We start from the raw sequence: 25,047 nt of genomic DNA, 5'->3' as shown, positions 1-25,047 counted from the left end.
TTTTAAGTTTTTACAGATTAGACAAAGGAAGTCAGTGTAACCAAAGCATTGGATAGCTTTGCTTATTTTATCTCTTTTTAATCTCATTTTATGTTGTCACATAATGAATTTTACTGAAAAGGTAAGGATGAGAAAGAATATCAGCATTTTAAAAATGATATAGGGGCGTAATTATTCTTTGAAGTGCAGAGTAATATAATTATAGCCTGGTCTGAAAGTAATGCTGAACTGTATCATTGTGTACATTAGAGAGGACATTTACTTCAGACTTTCAACTGTTATTTGTTATTACATCTAATAAATATAAAATGCAGTTTCTTTAAATAATGATTTATTGAAAGAATGTAGAAGCAAACATTTATGATAGGAACATGTCATTTTTTTTGAACTACAGCTTACCAGATTCCTTAACCAGCATGTCTAGTGCCCATGGAATACAAGATGGAATACAGGGAGTTATAGTCCAGAAAAGAAGGCTTCCATCTCTTTCAGAAAATGTTGTTGTTTCAGTAAACATACTTAAGACCAAGGGTTGACAATTATGGAAAGCAAGATGGAGCATCAAGGAATTGTTATTTTAGCTGTGAATAAAAAAAGAGCAACCTCGTCTGAAATCAGCATCTACTATGAGATAACAAAAAAACTAACTGTTAACCCTATAGCAAAGGAAGCAACATGGAAAGAAACAGGTGTGAAATAAGAAGTGCCATATGAAGGGAAGGAGATTATAATCTTGCTGTCTTGTTGATTATGTGATTTTGATTCTGCATTGTGCTGTGTTTTTTCCCTAGGAAGGTAAAAATCTTTGGTGTCCTAATTGCTTCACTGCATTGACTAAGCAGTTAGTTCACTGTAATTCTCAGATTACTTTCCTCAAATAGTGACTGTTATCTATCCCATCAAACTATGTTTCATTTAATTAAATGACTGCAAAAAAAGAGTATGCATTCTGTTTAGGAGTATCCATGATATTGAGAAAAAGAGCGGCATTTCTCCCTTCACAATAAATAATAACAGTGGCTGAAATCCTGCAGTTAGTTGCAACTAGAGTAAGCCCATTGAATTGGTGGGGATTTAACAAATCATATCTAGTTGTGATTTACTGTTGTAAACAGGATTTAAACAAATATCTATCAAGCATTCCATGCAAAGCCCTGGTTCGTGTGATTTTGCAAAGATAACATAAATGGACTCATCATGAAAGATGATGCTCCCATGAAACATCAGGTTCATGTTCATTGTTACCTGATTTAGATTTGGCCCAAAATTTCTAGCTCTTATAATCTGGAAGTGTATAAATCTAGTTTAAGAGGGCAGAATATTTGTTGATTGATTAAGCATTTTCCTTATAAGATTTGATTTCATAGTAAATTAAAAACAATACAATTCCATAGAATTTTATAAAGCAAGATGCACATATATGCATAATAGAAAGAACCTTATATATTTTATTGGTTTGCTTTTTTAAAATCGTAACAGCTTGATGTTTGTGATAACAGTTAATATTTTTCCTAGTTCCTTAAAAATAAGGAACAGTTACTTGTGTTCCATGACAAGAAGAGCAATCCTTGCTAGAGCTGGGCCCCAAATTTTTGCTTTAACAATGGTTATTGCCCATTCTTGCGGCTGCAAAGGTGCTCTTCAAGAAATGTGTGATTTGTGAGGATAGAGGCGGTATTGCTCCTACTGATCAGCACGCCAAATGCCTCTTCTTCCTTGATGAATCCCACTTCTCTCATAGTTGTTCCATCTGCAAAGACTTCACCAAACAGGGACTTCATCTCTGTAAATCTAAACTCTGACTTTTTCACTGGGAACAATTCCTAAATTTGCTGTCTGCTGGAGTATGGTGGATTCTTAATTTGTGAATGAGGATGCTGATTACTTCTTTTAAAATTGTTTGTCTGGACATCCCCAAATGTGCCACAGACCAAGACCAGACTATCTAGTAACAGCCTATTGAATTGGATCTTGAACTAAAACTTGATTAGAAAATTACAACCTTTGTTCAGACTACCCTTCTCTACTAATAACTGAGATAGAACTGTGTATCAGCTGCCCGGTTATTGCTGATATTTCACATGACCACAGTGATGACAACACAGCACAGTAGGGTGAACTTGCTGCTCTTGTTTCTCATGGGATGCCATCTTTATGATGCTAGTACAGTGGGTCTTGACTTACAAACTTAATCCGTATTGGAAGGCAGTTCTCAGGTCGAAAAGTTCTTAAGTCGAATCTGCATTTCCCATAGGAATGCATTGAAAACCATTTAATCCGTATCTGCTCTTTTCGTCCATAGAAACTAATGGGAAGCTGCTATTCCACCTTCTGCCACTAGAGGGGGATATTTTTCTTTTTTCCTTCTAACCTAAGATGACTTAGCTTTTTAAAAAAGGGAAAAAAGAGTTCGTAACTCGAATCTAAGTCCGTAAGTCGAGTCCATATATTCCTATGAGAGCGGTTCGTAAGTTGAAACGTTCGTATGTCGAGCCGTTCGTAAGTTGAGACCCCACTGTATAGGATACTATGAGATGTGTAGTTGCAGCGCATAGCTTTAAGGTTGGTAGTAGGCAATTAGTGTCATACATGATAAATGGTTACTTATTTGAAACACCAGCTCTCTGCAGTGCCCTGCCCTGCCAGCATAGCAGGATCATAATAAAGAGCATTGCATGACACATTCTGCTGTTCAAAGCACCTCTGCACCAATTCAGTTATGCATTTTGGGGAGGTTGCATTGCCCTAAAAGAATAAACAACACTGTCGACTCTTTATCATTTTAGGTCTCTTATTGCTAATCTGGCTGCCGCAAATTGTTATAAGAAGGAAAAACATCTTGATGTGGAGAAGAACTGGAAGCTGGTGGAAAGAGCTAAAGTTTATTACATTGCTGTAAGTTTAGTTATCCTTGCAAAATATTCCCTTGCATGCACGTCTACAAAAATTTAATGTACCAGTTACATCAAGTACAGAGTAAATTTAAATGTTCAGAATATATTTGAAGGCATTATCCTTGTCTCTGAGAATATGAAATATGAATACCAAATTCACGTGTTTATTACAGACTAATCTCTGGTTCATTTTCAGTTATGGAATCTGTGGTTTTCTTGCTGTAATACTGCTAAGACTGATTGCAATTAATAAGTATAGAAGTCTGCTATGACAGATTACAATTGTAATGTGGATATACTGTATAGCTGCTATATCGCAGCTGCTGCCATTCTGTTATATGTGCTTTGGGGGAACAGCTGGTAATTTCAAGCACAAATTCATTTTTAAAAAGTTATTTCTATTAGTTATTGCTTATATTTCCTACAGGTGTTGTCATATTTATGAATTTTCCCTGCCTGTTGTATGAGGGGTGCCCTCTATAATTAGCAGGCAAATATGCACCTTGCAAGGAATGTACAAAATGTGGAGTATCAACAGCACCTGCCACATGTTTGAACGCTATTTCAGATGATGCGTTTTTTCATTAGCTTGTTCACTTTTAATGTACATATCCTCCACCCCAAAATGTTTTCTAATTTTATAATAGGTGATTTCTTGTTCAGTTTGTTTTTACGGTAATAGCTGTTAGGATCCAATAGATCCTTGAAACTGTAGCTAGAAATGAAGAGATGACTGATGTGATTGCAATTTAAAATAAAAAAGGTTTCAATGGTACCAGATTCCAAAAGTGTCATCCAGTACCACCCCCCATCCTATTGGGGTACATTGGAACCCTGTGATAAGCACATACCCAGACCAATGTTAGAGATCAGCAGACTGTGTCACTGGGAATATTAATCTCAGTCCCAAAAACCAAGTGACACAAGTCAGTTCTATTGGAAATACAACAGATTATTTCATACAATTGTGCTATAAGGCATTTTCCCCAAGGGAAGTATACAATGCAGTATATTGCCTGCAGCAGTCCAGCCCCAATAGAGGATAGTTAACAGATAATAGTGGCTGCTATAGCTTTGCTTGATATGTTCAGCAAAGAGTGATAAGGTGACCCATTTTCTAATTTTTGGAGACAGCAAGACCTGAACCTGGAGCCCACTCACAGAGAAATCCTTTTCAAAAGCCTCAAAGTCACCATGCTTCAGCATAAATAAAGCTAATATTGTTAGATAGTTCTTGCTCAGAGATGTTCCTCTGTCTGTTGCTCTTTTTATGCCATTTTCAGTAAAGCTAGTACAGTATATAGAGTCACAAGCCACTCCCTGTACTATTCTGCAATAATTAATTCATTGAATCTGTGGAGTGATGTCAGCATTCTATCCAATTGTGTCTGCAAACCAGTACAGTATATTTGGCAGAACAGTGTGCAAATCCTAATCAATGACTTCACAAAAATTTAGAAACATGTAGCATGAGTACAATTCTATTTACAACCTAAGCAGCATATTATGTCACTTCTATCTAATGTCAATTGAATTGGGGACAAGAAACTTCTGGTCTTGCACATAACTGTGGCCCCCAACTAAAGTCATAGTTAAAATATATTGGTCTCATCAAAGATAGGAAATGGCATTAAATTTCTGACTTGGTCACCCAGATGATTCCAGATGCCATCAATAAATATAATGCTATAAAATATTGTTTTAAATATAACATTTAACACCAATTTTGGCTATTAAATATAATTATTTATTAATATGTCCCTTGTAGAGGGCATCTGTTTGCATGCTGTTACCCCCCCCCCAAGAAAACACACACACACTTCCAATAAAGAATTACTTTATAAGATACGTTTTTTTACCAAGACGTTGAGTGTTTAAAGAGCACAGCTCACAAAAGTCCTACCCAAGAATGATAGCTGCCATGCCTTCTGGAAGCTACAGCAGAAGCTTGGCAGTCACTGCTCTTTACAAAGCCAATAACTTGAAGGAAATAACAATTTTTGCATGCAGCCTAACAATGGGTTTCACTGGGAAGGGAAGCTTCCCAGCCTAACATAATTATGCCTTGCCACTAATCTCTTAGTAAAGTCCTTTTGCCCGGGCTTGAGGCAAGCCCCTGCCTACCCCATCTTCTTGTTTGTCCTGCTTGCTTTTGTTTGCTGTCTCTTGTTCTTCTTCTTTTAACTTTGAACCTGAGCAGACATGTGAAGTCTGCTTCATGGCTATCTGAGTTTCCTAGCATGTTGCGATTGCTGTTTCTTTTTTTTATCCTGTATACCTGAAGTTCCACAACTGTGAGTAAAGATGATTTTTCTTTTTATACTTAAGCTACTTGTAAAGTGATTTTTATTTACAAAGGGCTAGTCACTGTGAGAATAAACGGGACTGGGTGGAAGCTGGGGCCTTTAGCTGTTTCGTTTCATGTTTCCCCTCTGCTACAGCTGGGCTTTGTTTTTGTTTTTTGTTTTTGCTCTGCCAATTAAAAGAGAATTAACCAAACATTCCTCCAACAATAACTCCTTATATTTTTTTCACATGTACTTCCATAGCCACCTAGAGTGGTCGCAAGACCAGATGGGTGGGATATAAATCAAATAAAAAAATAAATAAAAAAATTAGCATTGACCACAGAAGCCATTACAGTAGAATCATTCACTTTCAAAGCTGTTGTACAGAAGGATCCATGCAACATCCCATTTTTCCACTTTGAATCAGAGGCTAGATTTGCTTCTAATTGCTTCAAATAATTTTTCAAACTTCAAACAGTATTAATAGGAGACTGGCAGCAGTAGTTTTCACTTTGGTGACTGTTCTATGGGGAAAGGTACATATGTTAGGAAATTGGTTACTCTTAAATAGCTGTGGAGATATGGAGCTGCATTTTTATTTGTTGTTGTTTTCTTTGGAGATGTTAATTCACTTTGCTTCTCTAATAGTTTTTATGGTAGTGTCAGTAGATGCAGAGTGTTGGCTCTTAGGTTGATGCAGAGTTGTTTTGTGTACAGCACTACTGGCAGTGTGTTTGTTTTTTCTCTTTAGAGTAGGTAGAGGAGGTTCTGTTTTCTAGGAAACACAGTATTTCCTATTTTCAGAATTTCAGAAATGTTAGCTCCTATTAGCTATCACCCCAATTTAAAACTTAAGAACTGAGGAATTTGTGGCTTGTTTAGAAAAAAGTGCAAGATTAGTGGTGGTAGTTTTTAAATTCATAAGGAGCACTCACAGGGGAGCCAAAAGCAAATGTGAAAGAATCTTGTAAGTCCCACTGTTTATTTTAGAACCAGTTATTTAAGTAGTAATGAACTGGGAAAATAAACCACTACATGGACAATATGTGAGAAATATTACTGGAAAGCATGATAATAATTCAGCATGGACATGGCTAAACCTGGGGACAAGAACAAGCACTCCAAACCAGTATGAGGAAAGCTAAGATTCAAGGAATTAGTGCTAACAACAAATGTTGACTCTGCTAAGAAAAAGATGAAACTGTGTCATACCTCATCTGTGAATGTCCAACGATTGCACAACAAGATCTTGAGCAATTTCTGGATCCAAACAGATAGACACCTTGAACATAACACACCTCATAGGCATCCTTCAGTCTCCAGAGACTATGACAGGGGTCTCAAACTAAATTTACCTGGGGGCCGCTGGAGGCAGAGTCTGGGTGAGGCTGGGCCGCATCAGATATTCCGCCAAGCGGAGCAAGAGCCCGAGGAAGCCACCCAGGAGTTTCATTAGCCTGGCTGGGGCTCCAAGGAGGAGGAGGAGGAAGAGGGGCGCGTGAGCCCTCATCGCCGGCCATGACCCCCTCCGGCTCCTTCTTCGCTACTACCACCACCACCAGCAGGATGAAGAAGCAGAGAAGGGAGGGAGCACTGACTACCTCCTAGCCGGGGGGAGAGCACAACATAAAATATTTTTTAAAAACGCTCACAGAATCGCCTTGCCAAAGGAGAAAAGCCCCCATCAGTACCCACAAATTTAAACAGAACGGGGCGGGGGGCCCCACAGGTGTGCGTGCGTGCGTGCACGCGTGCACACACGCACACACACACACACACACACACACACACACACACACACACACACACACACACACACACACATGGAGGGCCGGCAACCTTCCTCTGAGGGCCCCACTCAAAAAAGGCGCACTCAGCAGCAGCAGCAGCTACCGCCATCATGACAGAGGAGCAAACTTTGCGAGGCGAGCCCAGGCAGCCTCCAGAGCCGAGGTGGCTGAAGCAGGACGAGGAGGAGGAGGAGGAAGCACCGCTGGGTGCTGAGGTGGCTGCTGGCCAGGCTGTTGCTGGGGGTGCCAAGAGAGAAAAAGAGCCACTTCCCTGGAAGAGGCAGCGGCGGCGGCAGCTGCTCTTGGTGGCTCTGTTGGAGGCACTCTTCGAGGATGGGCTGGGGCGAGCTCTGCTCTCAGGCATCTCTCGGCGGTGGCTCAGGCGCCCGGGGAAAAGGGCTCGTAGCACGCCTCGCTCGCCGGCTCTTCCCCCAAGACAGCGCCTCTTGCATCTTCCATTTGGAAGTGCAGCCTGCCAGCCAGCAGACAGGTGGCCTGGCTGGCAGTCTGCAGTTCCGTATGGAGGGTTGAAGAGGCGCTGTCTCGGGAGAGACCCGGCGAGCGAGGCAAGGCTTTTTTTTACTCTTGACAGCAGAGGACGCATGGGTGCTTCAGGGGGGCAGCCAAGGCGGGGCCACAAACTATCATCCGGTGGGCCACAAATGGCCCCCGGGCCGCATGTTTGAGACCCCTGGACTATGGTAACGTGCTCTGTATGGAGGACTTGGAACAGCGTCTAGTGTTTTGACGCTGTACGCAAAGCTGGAGTGTCCTCTCCAGGGCACAAAGCCTGGGTAAAATAATATGGAGGATAGGCTGTTACCCAAGCAGCAAATCCCCCCTCTCCACGTCACTGAAATAGTCCAATGGAAAGGCAAGAGCCAATACAACTGGTTTCAGCGACGTTGCAGGAGTCAACAGAATGTCACGAACTGCCTCCAGGATTCCAGCTCTTTTTGCCTCAAGGTTAACTCCTGAAGCCTTTTCCATTGGTGGATATAGACACATGGCAGTGGAGGTTTGAAGTCAGAGTTTTCCTTCTAAATGGGCTGCCTTCCCAGGCTAACAAGTCCCACCTACCTAGCCTGCTCGCTCATGGCATGGAGGCTGACGGCGGCGTCTCAGTGGGGGTTTGAAGTCAGAGTTTTCCTTCTCCTAGATGGGCTGCCTTCCAGGGCTGAACGAGTCCCACTTACCCGGCTTGTTCCCTCACGGCATGGAGGACGATGGTGGTGTGGCGTCCACCCTCGTGTCCCTTGCTTGGCCATCAAGCCTCAGAGCACACGAAGGCAAACATTCTCTTCTTTTACACTTGCTGCCACCAGGTGATCTCTAAGTCACCATTACTTCAGAAAGATTCAGGTCCACACTTCAAGTTCTTTTAAATAAAACTTTGGTTTATTGATTACAGAGATTCATAAATATCTTCAGTAGCTAATCACACCTAAATTTCCCAAACTACACACTCTATTACTCTGTCTGGCTTTTCTCTCCTGCCTGACTCTTACATTTCTCTAACTGACTGACTGACTGACTCAGGCTCCGCCTCTTATAGCATCTCTCTCGGCGCCGCCTCTCAGCAACATGAATATTCATAAACCATTATATTACATAACAAACATAAACCATTACATAATATAACATAGGTAAAGGTAAAGGTTTCCCTTGACAATTTTTGTCCAGTTGTGTTCGACTCTAGGGGGCGGTGCTCATCCCCGTTTCCAAGCCATAGAGCCAGCGTTTGTCTGAAGACAATATTCCGTGGTCACATGGCCAGTGCGACTTAGATACAGAACGCTGTTACCTTCCCACCGAGGTGGTCCCTATTAATCTACTCGCATTTGCATGCTTTCGAACCGCTAGGTTGGCGGGAGCTGGGACAAGCGATGGGCGCTCACTCCGTCGCGTGGATTCGATCTTACGACTGCTGGTCTTCTGACCCTGCAGCACAGGCTTCTGCAGTTTAGCCCACAGCGCCACCATGTCCCTTCAATATAACATAGACCATAGATCAAATAAATAGAAAATGCTACAGGCGCGCCTCAGTGGGGGTTTGAAGTCGGAGTTTCCCTTTCCTAAGCACAAGTTGCTGACAAAGTGCTGGATGAAGCTGCCTTTCATCTTCCATTTCTGATGATGGTGTCACGCCTCCAATTTCATATCTTCTTCAGAGTCGTAACTTGTGGTCATTGGTGATCCTTCCCTGCCGCCTATTTCATTCTCCAAACTGTTAGAATACTTCACCTGATGTTTTGTTGGAGGAAAGCTCTTCTGCTTTTTGCACTTTTTGGTTTCAGAAGTTACCACTTCATTACAGGAGTTTTTGGTATTTCTGCAATGAAATCAGGCTGTTAAAGCAGCCCTTTAGGATCCAAAAAAAGAGGTATATTTTAGGATGCCCAATAGGATGTTTCGGGAAACCTACAAGCAGATTTTTAAAAGGAGCACCTGGAAGAAAACTTTCCTCAACCACTTATATGTCGGAAGCATCCTGCTCAGTCCGGTGAAATAGATTTGACTTCCTCACCCCAGTTGTTTTGTTGGAGGAAAGATCTTCTGTCTTTTCCACTTTTTGGTTTTCAGGAGTTGTTGCCAAGCTGCTTTCCTCTGTTGAGGACATGATAACTCTACCTAAAGTCTCTGCTGGAGGCTTTATAAAGGTGATGAAAAGTGACATCACAAAGTGTGGTCAAGGTATTGTTACCCAGTGTGGGGGTGCCATTCCCAAGGTTGCTAAGCCACATGGGTGGTGTAGAGTACCTGCGTAAACATCAGTCCCATTCATGGGAGGCAATAGTGCTGTAGCTTTAATGAGAAACTGGGGAACAAACCTTTTCAAGGGACCCATCGGCGTAACTGGGCATCTGATCTTCTATATGTTGCCTACTGCTGGTGATACTGCATAAGACTCTATGGCACAGATAAGAAACCTGATGCCTCTTTCATGTTTGACGCTACAGTTAGAACAGGCCTGAGGCAGTTTCGGGGAACTATGGGAGTCTTAATGCAAACCTCTGTAGAGCACTATGTTGGGAACTAGGCCAGCTGGAATTCTGGAAGCTTAAGTCAAAAAATCTAAACGGAGTTTAGTACATCTGCTCCTCAATAAGCTAACAAGGTCTGCAGCAATAGACATTAATAGTTAGGTAACCCCCACGATTGGAACTTTTTATTTTCCATCTGAACCTGTAAAGCATCATGAGATAGTAGCTTGCCTAAGGCTAAAATAGCCTAACTCTTCCACAAGGCATAGTAGGACTCCTGGCTCCTCAGGGAATTGTCACTGATTTCTTCGGTGCTATTAAAGGGCAGTGTTCTCTTTATAGAGAATTTGTAGCTGAATTATAATAGAAATAGAAAAGAGTGATCTATTCTGGTACCTTTCCTGTTATCTTACTGGTTGGCAGTTGTCATGTGCTTTTTACCTCCCATTTTGAACATGAGACTAGTATTTGTCAGGTTTCAGGGATCTCCTATCTGGTAAGAACAATTCATTTATGTAAATTGTGGACTTACATTACCTTTAGTTTGATATGCAGAAGTTTAATGAATGCTTTCCTGGCAACAAAACACATTAATACTCTTATGACCACAGTCAATAGTGGCCACTATTCTAATTCCCCTGTGGCTGAAAAGGTTCTTGAACTTTTCACCCTACAAATGTTATAGATTCATTCTGATTTGATTCTAGTCTCCGTCACTCCCAAAGAAAGATGGGAGGAAGGATATATATTTGAAGAGAATGAAATATATCACTGTGGCTGTGGAAGAGTAACTGGGCATCTGATCTTCCAGTTCTATGATCAGATTTTGGCTCCACCTGTCATCCTCAATGGTTTTCAGGGACGTCCTCAGAAACAGCAGAAGCTTCTGTTGCAGCATCATGATAAGAAACCAGATGGCAGGTTCCTGTATAATCATTGGCAACTGGACAGTCCAGCACAGCAGCTTTGAAGGTTTTAACCTATAAAGCCCTAAACAGTTTGGGTCCAAGTTATCTCAAAAACTGCATCTCCCTTTATGAGCCTGCCCAGGTGTTAAGATCATTGGGGGAGGTCTTTCTCCTGGTCCTACCACAGATGCACTTGGTGGGGGACACAAGAGAGGGCCTTATCTGTTGCTGCTCTCAGACTTTGGAACTCTCTTCCACAGGAGGCCAGGTTTGTTGTCCTTTTGCAAGGAGGCAAAGACCTTGCTCTTAAGACAAGCTTTTCTTTAGCAACTCTGTGGCATGGTTTGTAGTTTATTGCTTCTAAATCTGTTTTAGTAATACTCTTACCTAAAATTTTTATTATAATGTTATTAATTCTTTTTAAATATTGAATAATTTACTGTTTTTAGCTTTTAAAATTGTGTTTTAATGATGTAAGCTACTTTGGGTCCTTTTTAGAAGAAAGGTGGGGTAAAAATATTTCAAATAAATAAATAGACATGATGACTGATCCTGAGAGTAAGTATGGGTCAGGAAGACCACAGGTTCTCCACCTCAATCTAAATGTTATTTCCTTGCACAATCTAATGTCTAACCAAATTCCAGACATAGTAGTAATAGAACAAGATACAGTGGTGCCTCGCAGAACGAGCGCCCCGTAGAGCGATGAATTCGCTCTACGGTGACGCTTTTGCGATCGCTAATGCGATCGCAGAGCGATGCCCCCAATGGGCGAAAATCGCAGAGCGAAGGTCGGTAAGCGGTTCGCTTACCAACCTTCGCTTTGCGACCCGCCGATCAGCTGTTCTGCGGCTTCAAAATGGCCACCGGAACAGCCGAAATGGCCGGGCGCAGCGTTTTCGTGCCCTTGGTAAGCAAGGGGAGGGCGCGAAAACGCTGCCGGAACAGCCGAAATGGCTGTGCGCGTTTTCGCGCCCTCCCCTCGCTTACCAAGGGCGCGAAAACGCTGCGGCCGGCCATTTCGGCTGTTCCGGCGGCCATTTTGGACCCGCCGGACAGCTGATCGCAGCCATTTTCGTGCCCTCGTTCAGCGAGGGGAGGGCGCGAAAATGGCTGCCGGCCATAGGGAAGCATCGCTGAACGGTGAGTATTCGGCTCAATTGGAACGCATTAAACACTGCACTGATATTTAACAAATACTTAGGCTTTTAGTTAAAACTTGTACTTGCTATATAAAACCAGTTTTTATAATATTGATTGACTCTGACTGATATTTTTTAATCATCATCATCATTATCATCATCTTGTACCTCATTAAAAATAAGTTGAGTGGATAAAAAGGGAACATATATTTGTATAATTATAATGAATGAGAAGGCTGGTGCTGCATTTCACTTACAAGTAGAGATGGGGGTATTTGTATACCAATACCCCTGCATAGGTGAACATAACGAGGGTCCAGCACGCTGGGGCCGGACTGTCCAGTCGCCTTCCACTGTTGCCACGGACGATGGGCTCCCTTCCTATCGCTCTGGAGCTTGTGGCCTGCGAGCCACTCTTCGACCTTGTAGTGAGGCTCCTGCCAGGAGTGGCTAATCCACCGCGAGCTCTGAAGTAATAGGAAGGGAGCACGGAGCATGCAGCAACAGTGTTTCGTTGCTCACAATGGATTAGCCACTCTGCGACCTGGCAGAGAGGCTCGTCATCCCACCTTCTGCCAGGACTGGCTAAACTATCGCGAGCAACAGAGCGATAGGAAAGCTGCGTGCAGCCCGCGGCAGCGTCGTAATCATGAGTGGACAGTCCCTTGTTATCTCCACCTGTGGGGGAATATCCGTATAGGAATACCCCCATCTCTAGTTTGGAGACCCCTGGTCTATGCATTGGTAAGGAATCTCGTGGCGCAGTGGTTAAACCACTGTACTGCAGCCAAAACTGTGCTCACGACCTGGGGTTCAATCCCAGGTAGCCGGCTCAAGGTTGACTCAGCCTTCTATCCTTCCAAGGTCGGTAAAATGAGTACCCAGCTTGCTGGGGGGGGGGCAATGTGTAGCCTGCATTATTAACTTGTAAACCGCCCAGAGAGTGCTTGAAGCACTATGGGGTGGTATATAAGCAGCACACTTTGCTTTTTGCTTTGGTAGTCTCAAGATTAGACTACTGTAATGCTCTCTATGTGGGGCTTCCCATGAGGCTGCTACGAAAACTTCAGCAGGTCCAGAATATTGTGGCTGGACTATTGAGTGGAGTGAAGAAATACCACCATATCTCCCTGACCTTGGCCGCCTTGCACTGGCTGCCTGTTTATTTACATGACAGCTTCAAGATGATGACACTGACATGCAATACCCTAAATGGTTTGGGACCTTGATACCTAGCAGAATGCCTCCTTCTAGTGAGATCTGCCTAGCTAAACGATCCTCCCAGGTCAAACGGTTGAGATCACTGACCCTGAGAGAGGCCTGGAAAAAGAAGACCGGAAACTGGGCCTTCTTGGCAGTCGCTCCCCATCTCTGGAATAATCTCCGTCCCGAAATTCATCTGGCCCTCCCACTGGGAATTCTCAAATAATCTTTTAAAAACATGACTCTTCAGACAGACTTTCCTGGAGTTTACAGCACCGTAGCCCAGTGGTTGTTTCAGAGTTCATATGATTAGTTCCGCCACCTTGCCTTTTAAATTAGTTTAAAATTATTTTCAAGTTACTTTCAGCTGATTTTGCTTCTCTGTATGTGTACTGATGTTTAATTTTGATTTTCATACAGCTATTATGTTTAGTGTTTTTAAATTGTTCTCTATTCTGTTATTGAACTGCCTAGAGTAGCCTTGGTAGCCAGATGGGCTGTATAAAAGTAAAATGAATAAATAAATTGCTGTTTCAGCCTTCACAGTTTTTCATATCACTTTGTTATCGCATATGGTTAGAAATAAATCCATTGCTTTATTTTATGGGGTGTATTGTAACACTTTACTTTCTTAATTTTTCCTTGAGACATTCAGTGGCAGAAATATTGTGTACTTCATATAGGGGTTTTGTTTTATTTTTGAAAATTATCATTTATATTGAGGTGTTTTTTAAAGTATAGATTCGTAGTGGGTGGAAAACTGTTCAGAGAAATAGATGCAAATCTGTTTTGGGGGGACATCTTGTATGAGACACATTCTATGCTAATCAATAGGGCTCTGACTCCCAGGAGCAGCTGTGGGGAATACAGAGCTGCAATGGAGAGGAGAGGACAAAAAGCCCCCTTGAATAATAGCCAACCAATGAGTAATTTTTTTGAGAGAAATAAATTTGCTGTGAATCATTTGGCATGAACCTGACACTTCCCTCACTATTTAGCATGCAAGGGATTGCCTGTATTTACATGTCCACAATTAAGTTATCACTGGTATATATCAGACATTGTCAGATTATTTTCCTGCTACCTCTTTAGGCTTTCAATTGTAGGTAAACTTCATTTTGCTCACTATTTAGAGGTGGCATGGGCATTGGTTCTCCCATGTGATTTCAGAGAATAATGCATTATTAGAGCATTTACAGAGCCAGTCTAGCTGCAAGAGCCCAGCTACAACAGCCGTGCTGTTTTTTACAGAGAAAATGTTGAACAAGAGCCAAATGTTTGGTGGCAAAATCTGTTGCTAGGAAATCAAGGTCCTGAGGCAATTAATGACAAAGCAAGTAATAACAAGAAGGCAGAATTACAGATTTAAGAGAGGGAAAAAGTGGTTGGTGTTATAATTACTGAAAGAAATCTGTACTCATTAAATAGGCTGTTTTTATGATTGACTTTAATTGGAGGTTAGTGCAGATATTTAGCTCCTTTCCCACCCCTTTAAACACATGCATGTACATAATCCGTAGAGCTGCCGACTTGTTTTTCTAAGCATTGCAAGGAGCTTGCTCTGTAATTTGATCCCCACTGACAGATGCATTTTCTATGCTGCCATTTTGAATTAACCTATTGTGCAATAGTTTTCCTCAGTTCTGCTGAATAAAACATCAAGTCCTATTTCCTCAGATGGATTTGATAGAGTAAAAGAATGTACTTTTCGGGAAAGAAGGCAGTTTGCAGAGAATTTGGTGCTTTGAACTTTGCTGACAAGTCCAAATAATTAGTGATGTTTGTTTAAAATATAAGAGACAGCGATGGTTGCGGGGGAGTATCTTACTTGGAGATAGGCTACTAGGCAACTGTCTTACATGTACCAAGATTTACTATTGTTATATTCCTAAAATATTTTGGATATTAAAGTCTAGTTACTACCCCTTTAAAAAGACAGTTATTCAGATTCTTTGTCTTAGTATTTGTTTGATAAAGCTGATCTTGCATATGTTTTCACGTATATTCTCTATCTCACATGCCCTTTCAGATCATTTCCTGGGAACTAAAAATGAATGAGAACCAGAGTTTCTTCTGCATCTTGTTCTATATTCACTATTTCCCCCTCAAAGCTTCATTAAATCACCCATTTTTATTGTTATATAATGGGCAGTTCCACACCTGGTTAGTAGTAGCAAGGAAGACATGACACCCCATGCAGAATTATTGTAAGTGGGGAAAAATATATAATAGCAAATTTGCCAGATGTTTAATCAAATAGTGAAACAATAGAGCCTCTGCAAATTCTGCCCAACCATACTGGCATGTTGCTAATCAGATGCCAGTGCCAAGCTGTCTGCTTTGTTAAATACCCAGATTCCCTGAGGCAACAAGACAGCTGCTGTAACTGCTATGAAATGTGGTAGTTCAATCTATTTCTGCTACCCTAGGGCTATCAGAACTACAGTTAATTTAGACCACCCCAACATGTACACTTCAGGGATTTTTTTCCTAAGCATAGTAATTAAAATGATAAAACATCATTATTACTCTGAAGTTGGTTATGTAGAATTTTGCATTTGACAGATACCTACAGAGCTGAACACAGCATGTAGCATTTATTGGAGTGATGGTTCTGAATCTTTCATGCCTCTTCCATCTCCCATTCTTTAGATACAAACACAGATACAGTACACCACACTCATGGGAGGCAGCGGAAGACAGGAGGGCCTGGTGTGCTCTGGTCCATGGGGTTACGAAGAGTTGGACACGACTTAACAACTAAACAACAAAAACAACAACAGTATAGTTGTGATTTTCTATGTTAAGAAAGAAAGTTTTAGTAAATATTTCTTGCACTTTTTCATATCTCTGCCATATAATCAAGCAGTAGAAGAGTAACTGTAGTTATTTTTCAGAGTTGACTCTTCTGTCCACATCCCTATTCACTGTACAAAATTTTATTTTTTTTATTTGCATCCAGGAAGAGTGGATCTTTTAGTACAATTAGACCTGAGTCACAGGATATTTCCAGCCTTTTACTTGTCTAAAATTCTTAGAAAGGAAAATTTGCTTAAAACCAACTGGTTCCTGCATTTCTCTACTGTTTTGTTTATTCTGTGTGATATTATACAGTCACTGTACTAAATGCAGTGCTTGTGTAACCGACAGCCTCAGTTATGGTGCAGCATGGTCCTGTATCCTATGCATATCTTGATGGAGAACCTTCCTGTTTTTCCAGTCCTCTTTGCAACTGGCCTCAAATATTTACTATAATGTTGGTAGCTTGTGGAAGAAGCTTAATACATGTTTGTAATTCTGAAATGGTCAGGCTTTCATGAAAATTGCAGTGACAACCCCTCTCATAGCAATGTTAAAATGAGCATTTTCCCCCACTTAGATTTATATTGGCCTCTATTCTAATGACAATATAGAAACTGATTCTGAAACAAAGATATGTAGAAATTCCATGTGACATGTGATACTCTGAGATTTTTATTTTTTAAAAAAGTACTTTGTCAGCTTAAACAAATTTCAGCAATAAGTATTGCTCTGTGTTGACATTTCAGACTGTTATTTTGATTTCTCCTATTTTCTTCTTGATTGTTTATCGTGTACACATTATCTTGACATATTGGCTGAAATCCTCTTGCATAACTTATACAGGCATAAATGGCAATGACATCATCAGGTCATGACATTAATTTTTAATTTAATCTGATATAAACTCCCAGTTGTGATACTCCCTAGGGATTCCTTTTGGCTTCTGGGAAGCAAGCTTTTAATATCAGGAAATCATTGCTAGGTCAGTGCCCAGTGATCTGGGTGATCCAGTCGTGGTTTTCAGATGTAAAAGGTTTCTTTCTTTGTCTCAAGACTCTCAAAGCATTACCAGGTAAAAAGGGATCCATAGTGTGTCACAAAACCTGGACTGGGGTGGAATAGGAAGCTTTAAATTAAATAGGATTAAAGATCAATGTCATGGTCTGATAACATTGTCACCATTTATTCCTGTGTAGTTATGCCTATAGGATTTTGGCCACCATTGTTTGTGTGATGAGCTTGTAATTTAGAAGATTACTTATGATTTCATGCATTTTCACTTTTGGCACTATTTGTGTCATCTAGTTTGAGACCTGGATCCAGCTGAAGTTGAGCTGAATTTCATATTTTATTTTTATAGCCATCCCGTCCCTTATAAGCGTGTCTTTTATTATTACGCTCTTTGTCTGAATGTGTACTGAAGTGATAAAAGCTTCTACAGTTTTCCTCTGCTCTCCACACCGCCTGTTAAATTTTATGCTTTCATGTATGAAATTTTGTCTTCTTGAAAAATGGATATCAAACACTTATTTTACTTCCTTAGGATCTTTTTAGGATTCTACACTGAGAGGTAGACAAGAAAGAACATCACCTGTCATGTCCCCTGTTGAAAAATGAGAAAATTCACTTGGTGTCCTTGTAATTTCTACAGCAACTATCCTAGATCTCTCAGATATCCTAATCCAGCTGGGCTAAGCTGCTTGAATTTGAAAATTAGATTTTTAAAACTAGAAACATTTATGGTATAGGAACCATAATTTTCCAGGTGTTTCCAGCTCTCTGATTATTTCAGACTACAGTATTTGTCATCCTTTAATAGTTGCTTTTTTAAAACTTTCTTTTTCATTTTACAGAGCTTCTTCCCTGATGTTCTTTAAAAATATCTTGCCCCCATTGATTTCTCTTTTTCATATGTTTTTCCACTCACCATTTGTGCTGGCTAGAGTTCTTTGTTCCTCCAAGTTATTCCTTTCCTGCTGGGTCAAGAATTCATCAGACTCTGACACCATGAGGATGAAAGAGGGACCTGCAGCAAAGCAGAAGGAGGGACTGAAATGCCCCTCCCAAATAAAATAGCCCCTCCTCTATGGAACTCCACTTTGTCTTGTTGTTTTTGTTTGAATCTATAAAGACCATGTGAGTATCAGCCCCACTGCAAGAAAGACAAGAGTTTATAATCTTTTTAATGCAATCCTTTTTTCTATTGGATTATTTTCTTTTTTTACATTTGTAAACATGTAACAAACTACCCTGCTGGTAAAGGTTATAATTATTGTAACCATATGTCAGGAAGAAGGCCTGTGACTGAGAGACTTAGGTTATTCCAGCCATGCAAAATAGTCAAATATTGATAAATCCCTTGGAGGAGGCTGTACAGTACTATATAAAGTATATGAGAATCTTGCAGTTTAGACCATTGTTGCTGTAGTTTGTACATAAATGCAAGGATGGCAGCAAAGCTGATTGTAGCTGTGAAACAGTTTATTAAAAGAGTGGGTTTCCATACAGTATATCACAGAAGTGAGTACACCCCCCTCACATTTCATAAATATTTTAGTATATTTTTACATGTGACAACACTGAAGAAATGACACTTGGCTACAATGTAAAGTATGACACTGCTTGTATAACAGTGTAAATGTGTTGTCCCCTCAAAATAATGCAACACACAGCCATTAATGTCTAAACTGCTGGCAACAAAAGTAAGTACACCCCTAAGTGACAATGTCCAAATTGGGCCCAAGTACATTTTCCTTCCCTGATGTCATGAGACCTGTTAGTGTCACAAGTCTCAGGTGTGAAGGGGGAGCAGGTGTTATTGCTCTTGTTCTCTCAGACTGGTCACTGGAAGTTCCACATGGCACCTCATGGTAATTAACTATCTGAGGATCCGAAAAAAACGAATTGTTGCTCTACATAAAGGTGGCCTAGGCTATAAGAAGATTGCCAAAACCCTGAAAAAGAGCTGCAGCACGGTGGCCAAGACCATACAGCAGTTTAACAGGACAGGTTCCACTCAGAACAGGCCTCACCATGGTCGACCAAAGAAGTTGAGTGCCTGTGCTCAGCGCCATATCCAGAGGTTGGCTTTGGGAAATAGACGTATGAGTGCCGCCAGCATTGCTGCAGAGGTTGAAGGGGTGGGGTGGGGGTCAGCCTGTCAGTGCTCAGACCATATGGTGCACACTGCATCCAATTGGTCTCCAGGGATGTCATCCCAGAAGGAAGCCTCTTTTAAAGATGATGCACAAGAAAACCCGCATACGGTTTGCTATAGACAATCAGACTAAGGAGATGGATTTCTGGAACCATGTCGTGTGGTCCGATGAGACCAAGATAAATTTACTTGGTTCAAATGGTGTTAAACGTGTGTGGTGGCAACCAGGTGAGGACTACAAAGACAAGTGAGTTGTGCCTACAGTCGAGCATGGTGGCGGGAGTGTCATGGTCTGGGGCTGCATGAGTGCTGCCGGTATTGGGGAGCTACGGATCATTGAGGCAACCATGAATGCCAACATGTACTGTGATATAGTGAAGCAGAGCATGATCCCCTCCCTTTGGAGACTGGGCCACAGGGCAGTATTCCAACATGATAACGACCCCAAACACACCTTCAAAATGACCACTGCCTTGCTAAAGAAGCTGAGGGTAAAGGTGATGGACTGGCCAAGCATGTCTCCAGACCTAAACCCTATTGAGCATCTGTGGAGCCTCCTGAATCGGAAGGTGGCAGTGCGCAAGGTCTCTAACATCCACAGCTCTGTGATGTCATCATGTGTAACAGCCACCCTCAAACCTCAAAGAGTGGTTGCTACTTCACTTTAAAACTCTGCTGCCACCAACTTATCCTTAAAAATCAAAAGAAGGACAAGTATATCTTTTCAAAACAAAATCTGGTTTATTGATTACAGAAAAATAAAAATAGTGAATCACTGATAAAGAATCAATTAAGAATCAATTAATCAATCACTGTTCCTTAAACCCTGGCTCACACAGACTTTTCTTCACTGACAGGCTCTCTCACTCACTTTAACTAACCAACACTTTCAACTCTCAGCTCATTCTCTAATCTCTCCAAACTGATCTCTCAAACACCATACACCCCTTTATATCCCAGCTCCTCCCCCTTTAGCACCACCTTCCGTCCCTTCATTGGCTGCTGTTCCACTGCCCAGCTGTGACGGACAGGTGAGGGCAGGGCTGAACGTTACATCATGGAGGAGTGGAAGAGGACTCCAGTGGCAACCTGTGAAGCTCTGGCGAACTCTGTGCCCAAGAGGGTTAAGGCAGTGCTGAAAAATAATGGTGGCCACACAGAATATTTACACTTTGTGCCCAATTTGGGCATTCTCACATAGGGGTATACTCACTATCATTGCTAGCGGTTTAGACATTAATGGCTGTGTGTTGCATTATTTTGAGGGGACAGCACATTTACAATGTTATACAAGCAGTGTCATACTTTACATTGTAGCCAAGTGTCATTTCTTCAGTGTTATCACTTGTAAAAATATACTAAAATATTTATGAAATGTGAGGAGGTGTACTCACTTCCGTGATATACTGTATATGTATGTCTATAGGTAGTGAAGGGATTTTTGTAAATAAAGGAGTCCTAGTCTATTAATCAGAAGTTAACATGTAATATTAAAATTGAGAAGGGGTTGGTAAGCAAAAATGTATTTACAGATACATGGGGAGAATTCATCAATTTTGCATTAATAAATTGAAAGGGATATATACCTTCACAAGAATAAAGCTACATAGAGTGGGAAATGGTTATAAATCCCAGTGGTCCCAGTGTGGGGGAGCACAATGTGTATAGGGTGGGTTTTTTTTAAAATGTGTCATTAGGTGTTTCATTTTTGTATAATTTTTAAAATAATTAATTTTAAAAAAGGAGTCCTGGTCCTATAATTTGCATGATGCACTTTATATGGTGGCAGCCTCCATTGAAACTCATGCCCACATACCCATTTGCAAGTTGCTGAGAAGCCTGGTGACTCCCACAGTGCATTGGGGCACTTTTCTAATAGTTTGAAGCAGTAGCATATGAATACTGTAGAGGTAAGAGGGCTATGCTACCTCTGCTGGTCTGCAGGCTCCCAATCCGATATCAGCCTGAGTTATTCTACCAAATTATGGGACTGGAAATCCTTTAATTCTGAAAATCCTATCCTAAATAGGTAGATTTAAGGAAATCTGCATTTTGATTTCTCTTTCCTCCTAGAGGCCTGGGTGGAACACCTCTGTTCCTTTCTTTCCCTTTACACCGCATGGTAAGCCTTGGAGCTGAGGCAGTGTGCTGTTTGTCTGGCTCCTGGTAGTAATAAATAATCCTGTTATTTCCTTGAGTGAAATCTAATGGTGGACACACATACCACTGCAATAGCAATGTTCTAAATATCAGAAGTAAAGGTAAAGGCAGTTGGGAAAGAACTCTGGTTTTCAGCCAGAACTCTGGTTTCTGGTATTAGAAAATCTTTGTATAGATACCAGATTTACCCACTGAGAAGCAGCAGAGAGGCAAGTGCCAGGTTTGCTTACCTATGTACAAAATGGTACGTAGTTTGTTGCATGGCGAGGAATTTAAAGGAGGCCGTACTTGAAGGTCTTCACTGAGAGAACCCTGTGGGAGTTGGTATCGCCTAAGGTAATCAGGTACCAGGACATTTGGGATTTTAGAGTAAAAAGTTAACACCTTGCACTAAGTATTAAAAAATGTTTCCCAGTGCAGATGCTGCAAAATAAATAATATATGGTGGTGGCAAAGAAGTAATTCTTCTCTGACACCATTCTGTCTGCAAAGTTATCCAGCAGAGGTCTTTTGAGTGGTCAAGGGCCTATTACATCATGGCTCAAAGAATTTGCACCACACTTAGCAAGCAGAATTGCTCAGATCCACTCTGACTTGGATGCTGTAGTTGATTCAGGTCCTGCGAGTGTAACTATGGCCCCTGTTTCCCCTGTGTTGGTGGCTGAGTTTCATTTTCTGCAGCCTGATGATGCAGACAAGCTTCTTGGAGAGGTGGAAGCTACCACATGTCTGCTGGACCCTTGCCCTATCTGGCTTATAAAAGTTGCAAGAAAGGGATTGGTCAAGTGTATAAGAGGAATGGTGAACTCCTTGCAACAGGGTAGGATCCCAGCAAGCTTAAAGGAGGCAATAATAAGACTATTCTTTAGAAAACCTGTCCTTGGATCTCATTATGCTGAATATTTACTGAGCAGTGTCTTATACTACATTCTTGGGCAAGGTGCTGGAACAGGTCTTAGCTTCTCAGCTCCAGGGGGTTCTGGACCTGAGATTTTCTAGATCCATTTCAGTCTGGCTTCAGGCCTGGTTAGGAAACAGAGACGTCTTTGGTCACCTTGGTGGACAACCTTTGCTGGGAACTGGATAGGGGTAGCATGCCCCTGTTGGTTCTGCTAGAAATCTCAGCTGTTTTCAATGCATTTTACAATGATATCCTTCTGGCCCATCTCTCTGGGATAAAACTTGGAGCCATTGCTTTATGGTGTCTCCAGTCCTTCATGGAGAAGAGAACTCAGAAGATGGTGCTGGGGGATTCCTGTTTGACATCCTGGCCGCTGACCTGCAAGGTGTGTTCGGTTTTGTCTCCCATGTTATTTAACATCTACATGAAATCCCTGGGAGAGGTTGTCCGGAGCTTGTGGTTTTGGTGTCACCAGTATGGGGATGACATCCAACTCTCTCTCTCCTTTCCATCTGAATCCAAGGAAGGTGTTCCAGTTCTCGATCAGTGCCTGGTGTCAGTAATGGGCTGGATGAGGGCAAATAAACTGAAACTTAATCCAGACAAGACAGAGGTGCTCTTGGTCAGTAAAAAGGCAGATCAAGGAATAGGGATGAAGACTGTGCTGAACAGGGTAACATTCCCTCTAAAAACCTAGGTGTGCATCCTGAGAGTGCTCCTGAATTCATTTCTGAGCCTGAATGCCCAGGTTTTAGTGCTAGCCAGAAGTGCATTTGCACAATTAAAACTAGTCCACCAGCTGCATCTGTTCTTGGAGAGGTCTTATTTGGCCACGGGGACACATCCCTTAGTAACATCCTGGCTGAATCACCATAATGTGATCTACATGCAGCTGCCTCTAGAAAATGTTTAGAAACTTCAGTAGGTCCAAAACACAGCAGCCAGATTGTTGCTTGGGTCCAAGATATCTCAAGGACCTCATTTCCCTCTATGAGTCTGCTCAGGTGTTAAAATTATCAGGACAGGCCTTTCTCTCAGTCCCACCACCTTCACAAGTGTGTTTTGGGGGGAGAGGGCCTTCTCTATTGCTACTCCCAGACTCTGGAATTTCTCTCCCACGGGAAACCAGGCTGGCTCCACCTTTGTTGTCCTTCTATAAGACCTTTCTCTTCAGACAGGCTTTCCTTTAGTGACTGGGAGCCTGAGTGGGTTTTTGATTATTACACCTTTTGGCTTAAATGTATTTTGGTGTTGCTTTTGTTTACTGTTTTTTAGTGTGGCATTTGTTTCATTCTTTTTAGTATTTATATATTTATTCTTATTAGCTTTAAATATTTTCCTTTATTGATGTAATCCACCTTGGGTGCTTTTATAGTGGGCTAAAAATATTTAAAATAAATTAAATAAATGAATATATATGGTGATATATAGAGAAGGGGCAAACTCAAAATCACTAAAGCAATTCAGATAATAACATATTTAAAATAATCAAAACAGTTTCAAAGACCATATCAAAGAGGTATGTCCAGAGACCTTCTGCAGAAGTGACTGATGAGAACTGATTACAGTTACAAGAGAGATGCACCAGAGAAATTCTAATTCATTTACCACATCAAGTGAGCTTCCACAGGAAATGACATTCTGAAGATGTCCTCCTAAAGATCTTAACATCCAGACAGACTCATTATGGAACACACAATTCCTTAGATAGCTTATTAAACAAAATACGTAAATTGTGTGTAGTATGCTATTGGTGACCAGAAAGGATTATGGAAGAAATTAATTTATGGAAAACGACTGGTGCCCCAACATTCTTTTATTGAAGATATTAAGCTAGATATTCTGGAGTACATGCCCTTTAAAGGAAATTTTGCTTGACAGCCTTTCCAGGAAGCAGTATTTTTCTTCAGAACAAGGATCTCTCTGCTCTGTCTCTTTTATCTTTTGCTTATCCTTTAAGACCAGGAAATAATTTAAATTTATAGTTAGCCTTTGAAAGCATGAAGCAAGTTCAGCTCAGCAGCATTTCCTGTTGGAACATTAATCTAATACCATGAACGTAGAGCTGGTTTTTCATCTGTAAAATAGTATGGTATGGAGAAACAACCCACTGTTCTGGGTTATCATGATGAAGAGGGTTAGTTTGGATACTACAGTGTTTATCAGCTTATTCAGTAGAGGAATTTTTTTATTTTAGTTGAACTATTTATTACTGAATTAAAGCATTCCTTTAAATTGTAGGCCAAAGCACAAAGCTTGTTTCAGAATACACAAGAGGATACTAACTTTTACTGTTAGAAGAACATGTTGTGGTGAGCCTTAGGCTCATGTATTATTCCCTTCCCTTTTCTCCTTTATTCACTAAGGATATGCAAACATCTGGATGCAATTTGGAACAAAGTGCAGTTTCCCATTATGTTTCAATACTGCTCAGAAATTACCTGTTGAATCTCATTGCCCTTAATTCTTGTTGTCTTTCACAGTGATCTCCATATGGTTTCTCTGAACTTTCCACTGCTTCCAAACCAGAATCCAAAGAACAACACAACTACATAGATAGCTTTCTGGATTCCAAATACTGTATGGTTTATTATCCAACAGGGTTTATTGGAGACAACAGTAGATAAGTGCACAAGGTGTGCAAAATCAGCCTTCAGACCTGAGCTCAACTAACCTTAATTTTTATCAATATATTTGTTAATATAAATGTATTGTTTTAGAGATGACAGTAGTTTATTTCAGCCCCCTTTTTCAGTTTTAAATAGAAGTGTATTGAATTCTTCCTGTAATCTTGTTTAGTGGTTCACTGTAATTAAAA

General features: G+C 41.1%; 1 protein-coding gene across 11 annotated transcripts in view; it reads left to right on the top strand.

Annotated features, from left to right (window-relative positions):
* Positions 1-25,047, top strand: part of ADK (adenosine kinase) — a 375,585-nt gene that overhangs the window by 174,107 nt on the left and 176,431 nt on the right. For all 11 annotated transcript variants that reach the window (XM_072994991.2, XM_072994988.2, XM_072994983.2 and 8 more), the window contains one exon: positions 2,787-2,895. In XM_072994991.2, the coding sequence (XP_072851092.2) occupies positions 2,787-2,895 (109 nt within the window). The remainder of the gene's footprint in view (positions 1-2,786; positions 2,896-25,047) is intronic.

The sequence above is a fragment of the Pogona vitticeps genome, chromosome 3 (assembly GCF_051106095.1).
Source record: "Pogona vitticeps strain Pit_001003342236 chromosome 3, PviZW2.1, whole genome shotgun sequence".
Taxonomy (NCBI): domain Eukaryota; kingdom Metazoa; phylum Chordata; class Lepidosauria; order Squamata; family Agamidae; genus Pogona; species Pogona vitticeps.
This window is presented reverse-complemented; position numbering and strand designations above follow the sequence as displayed.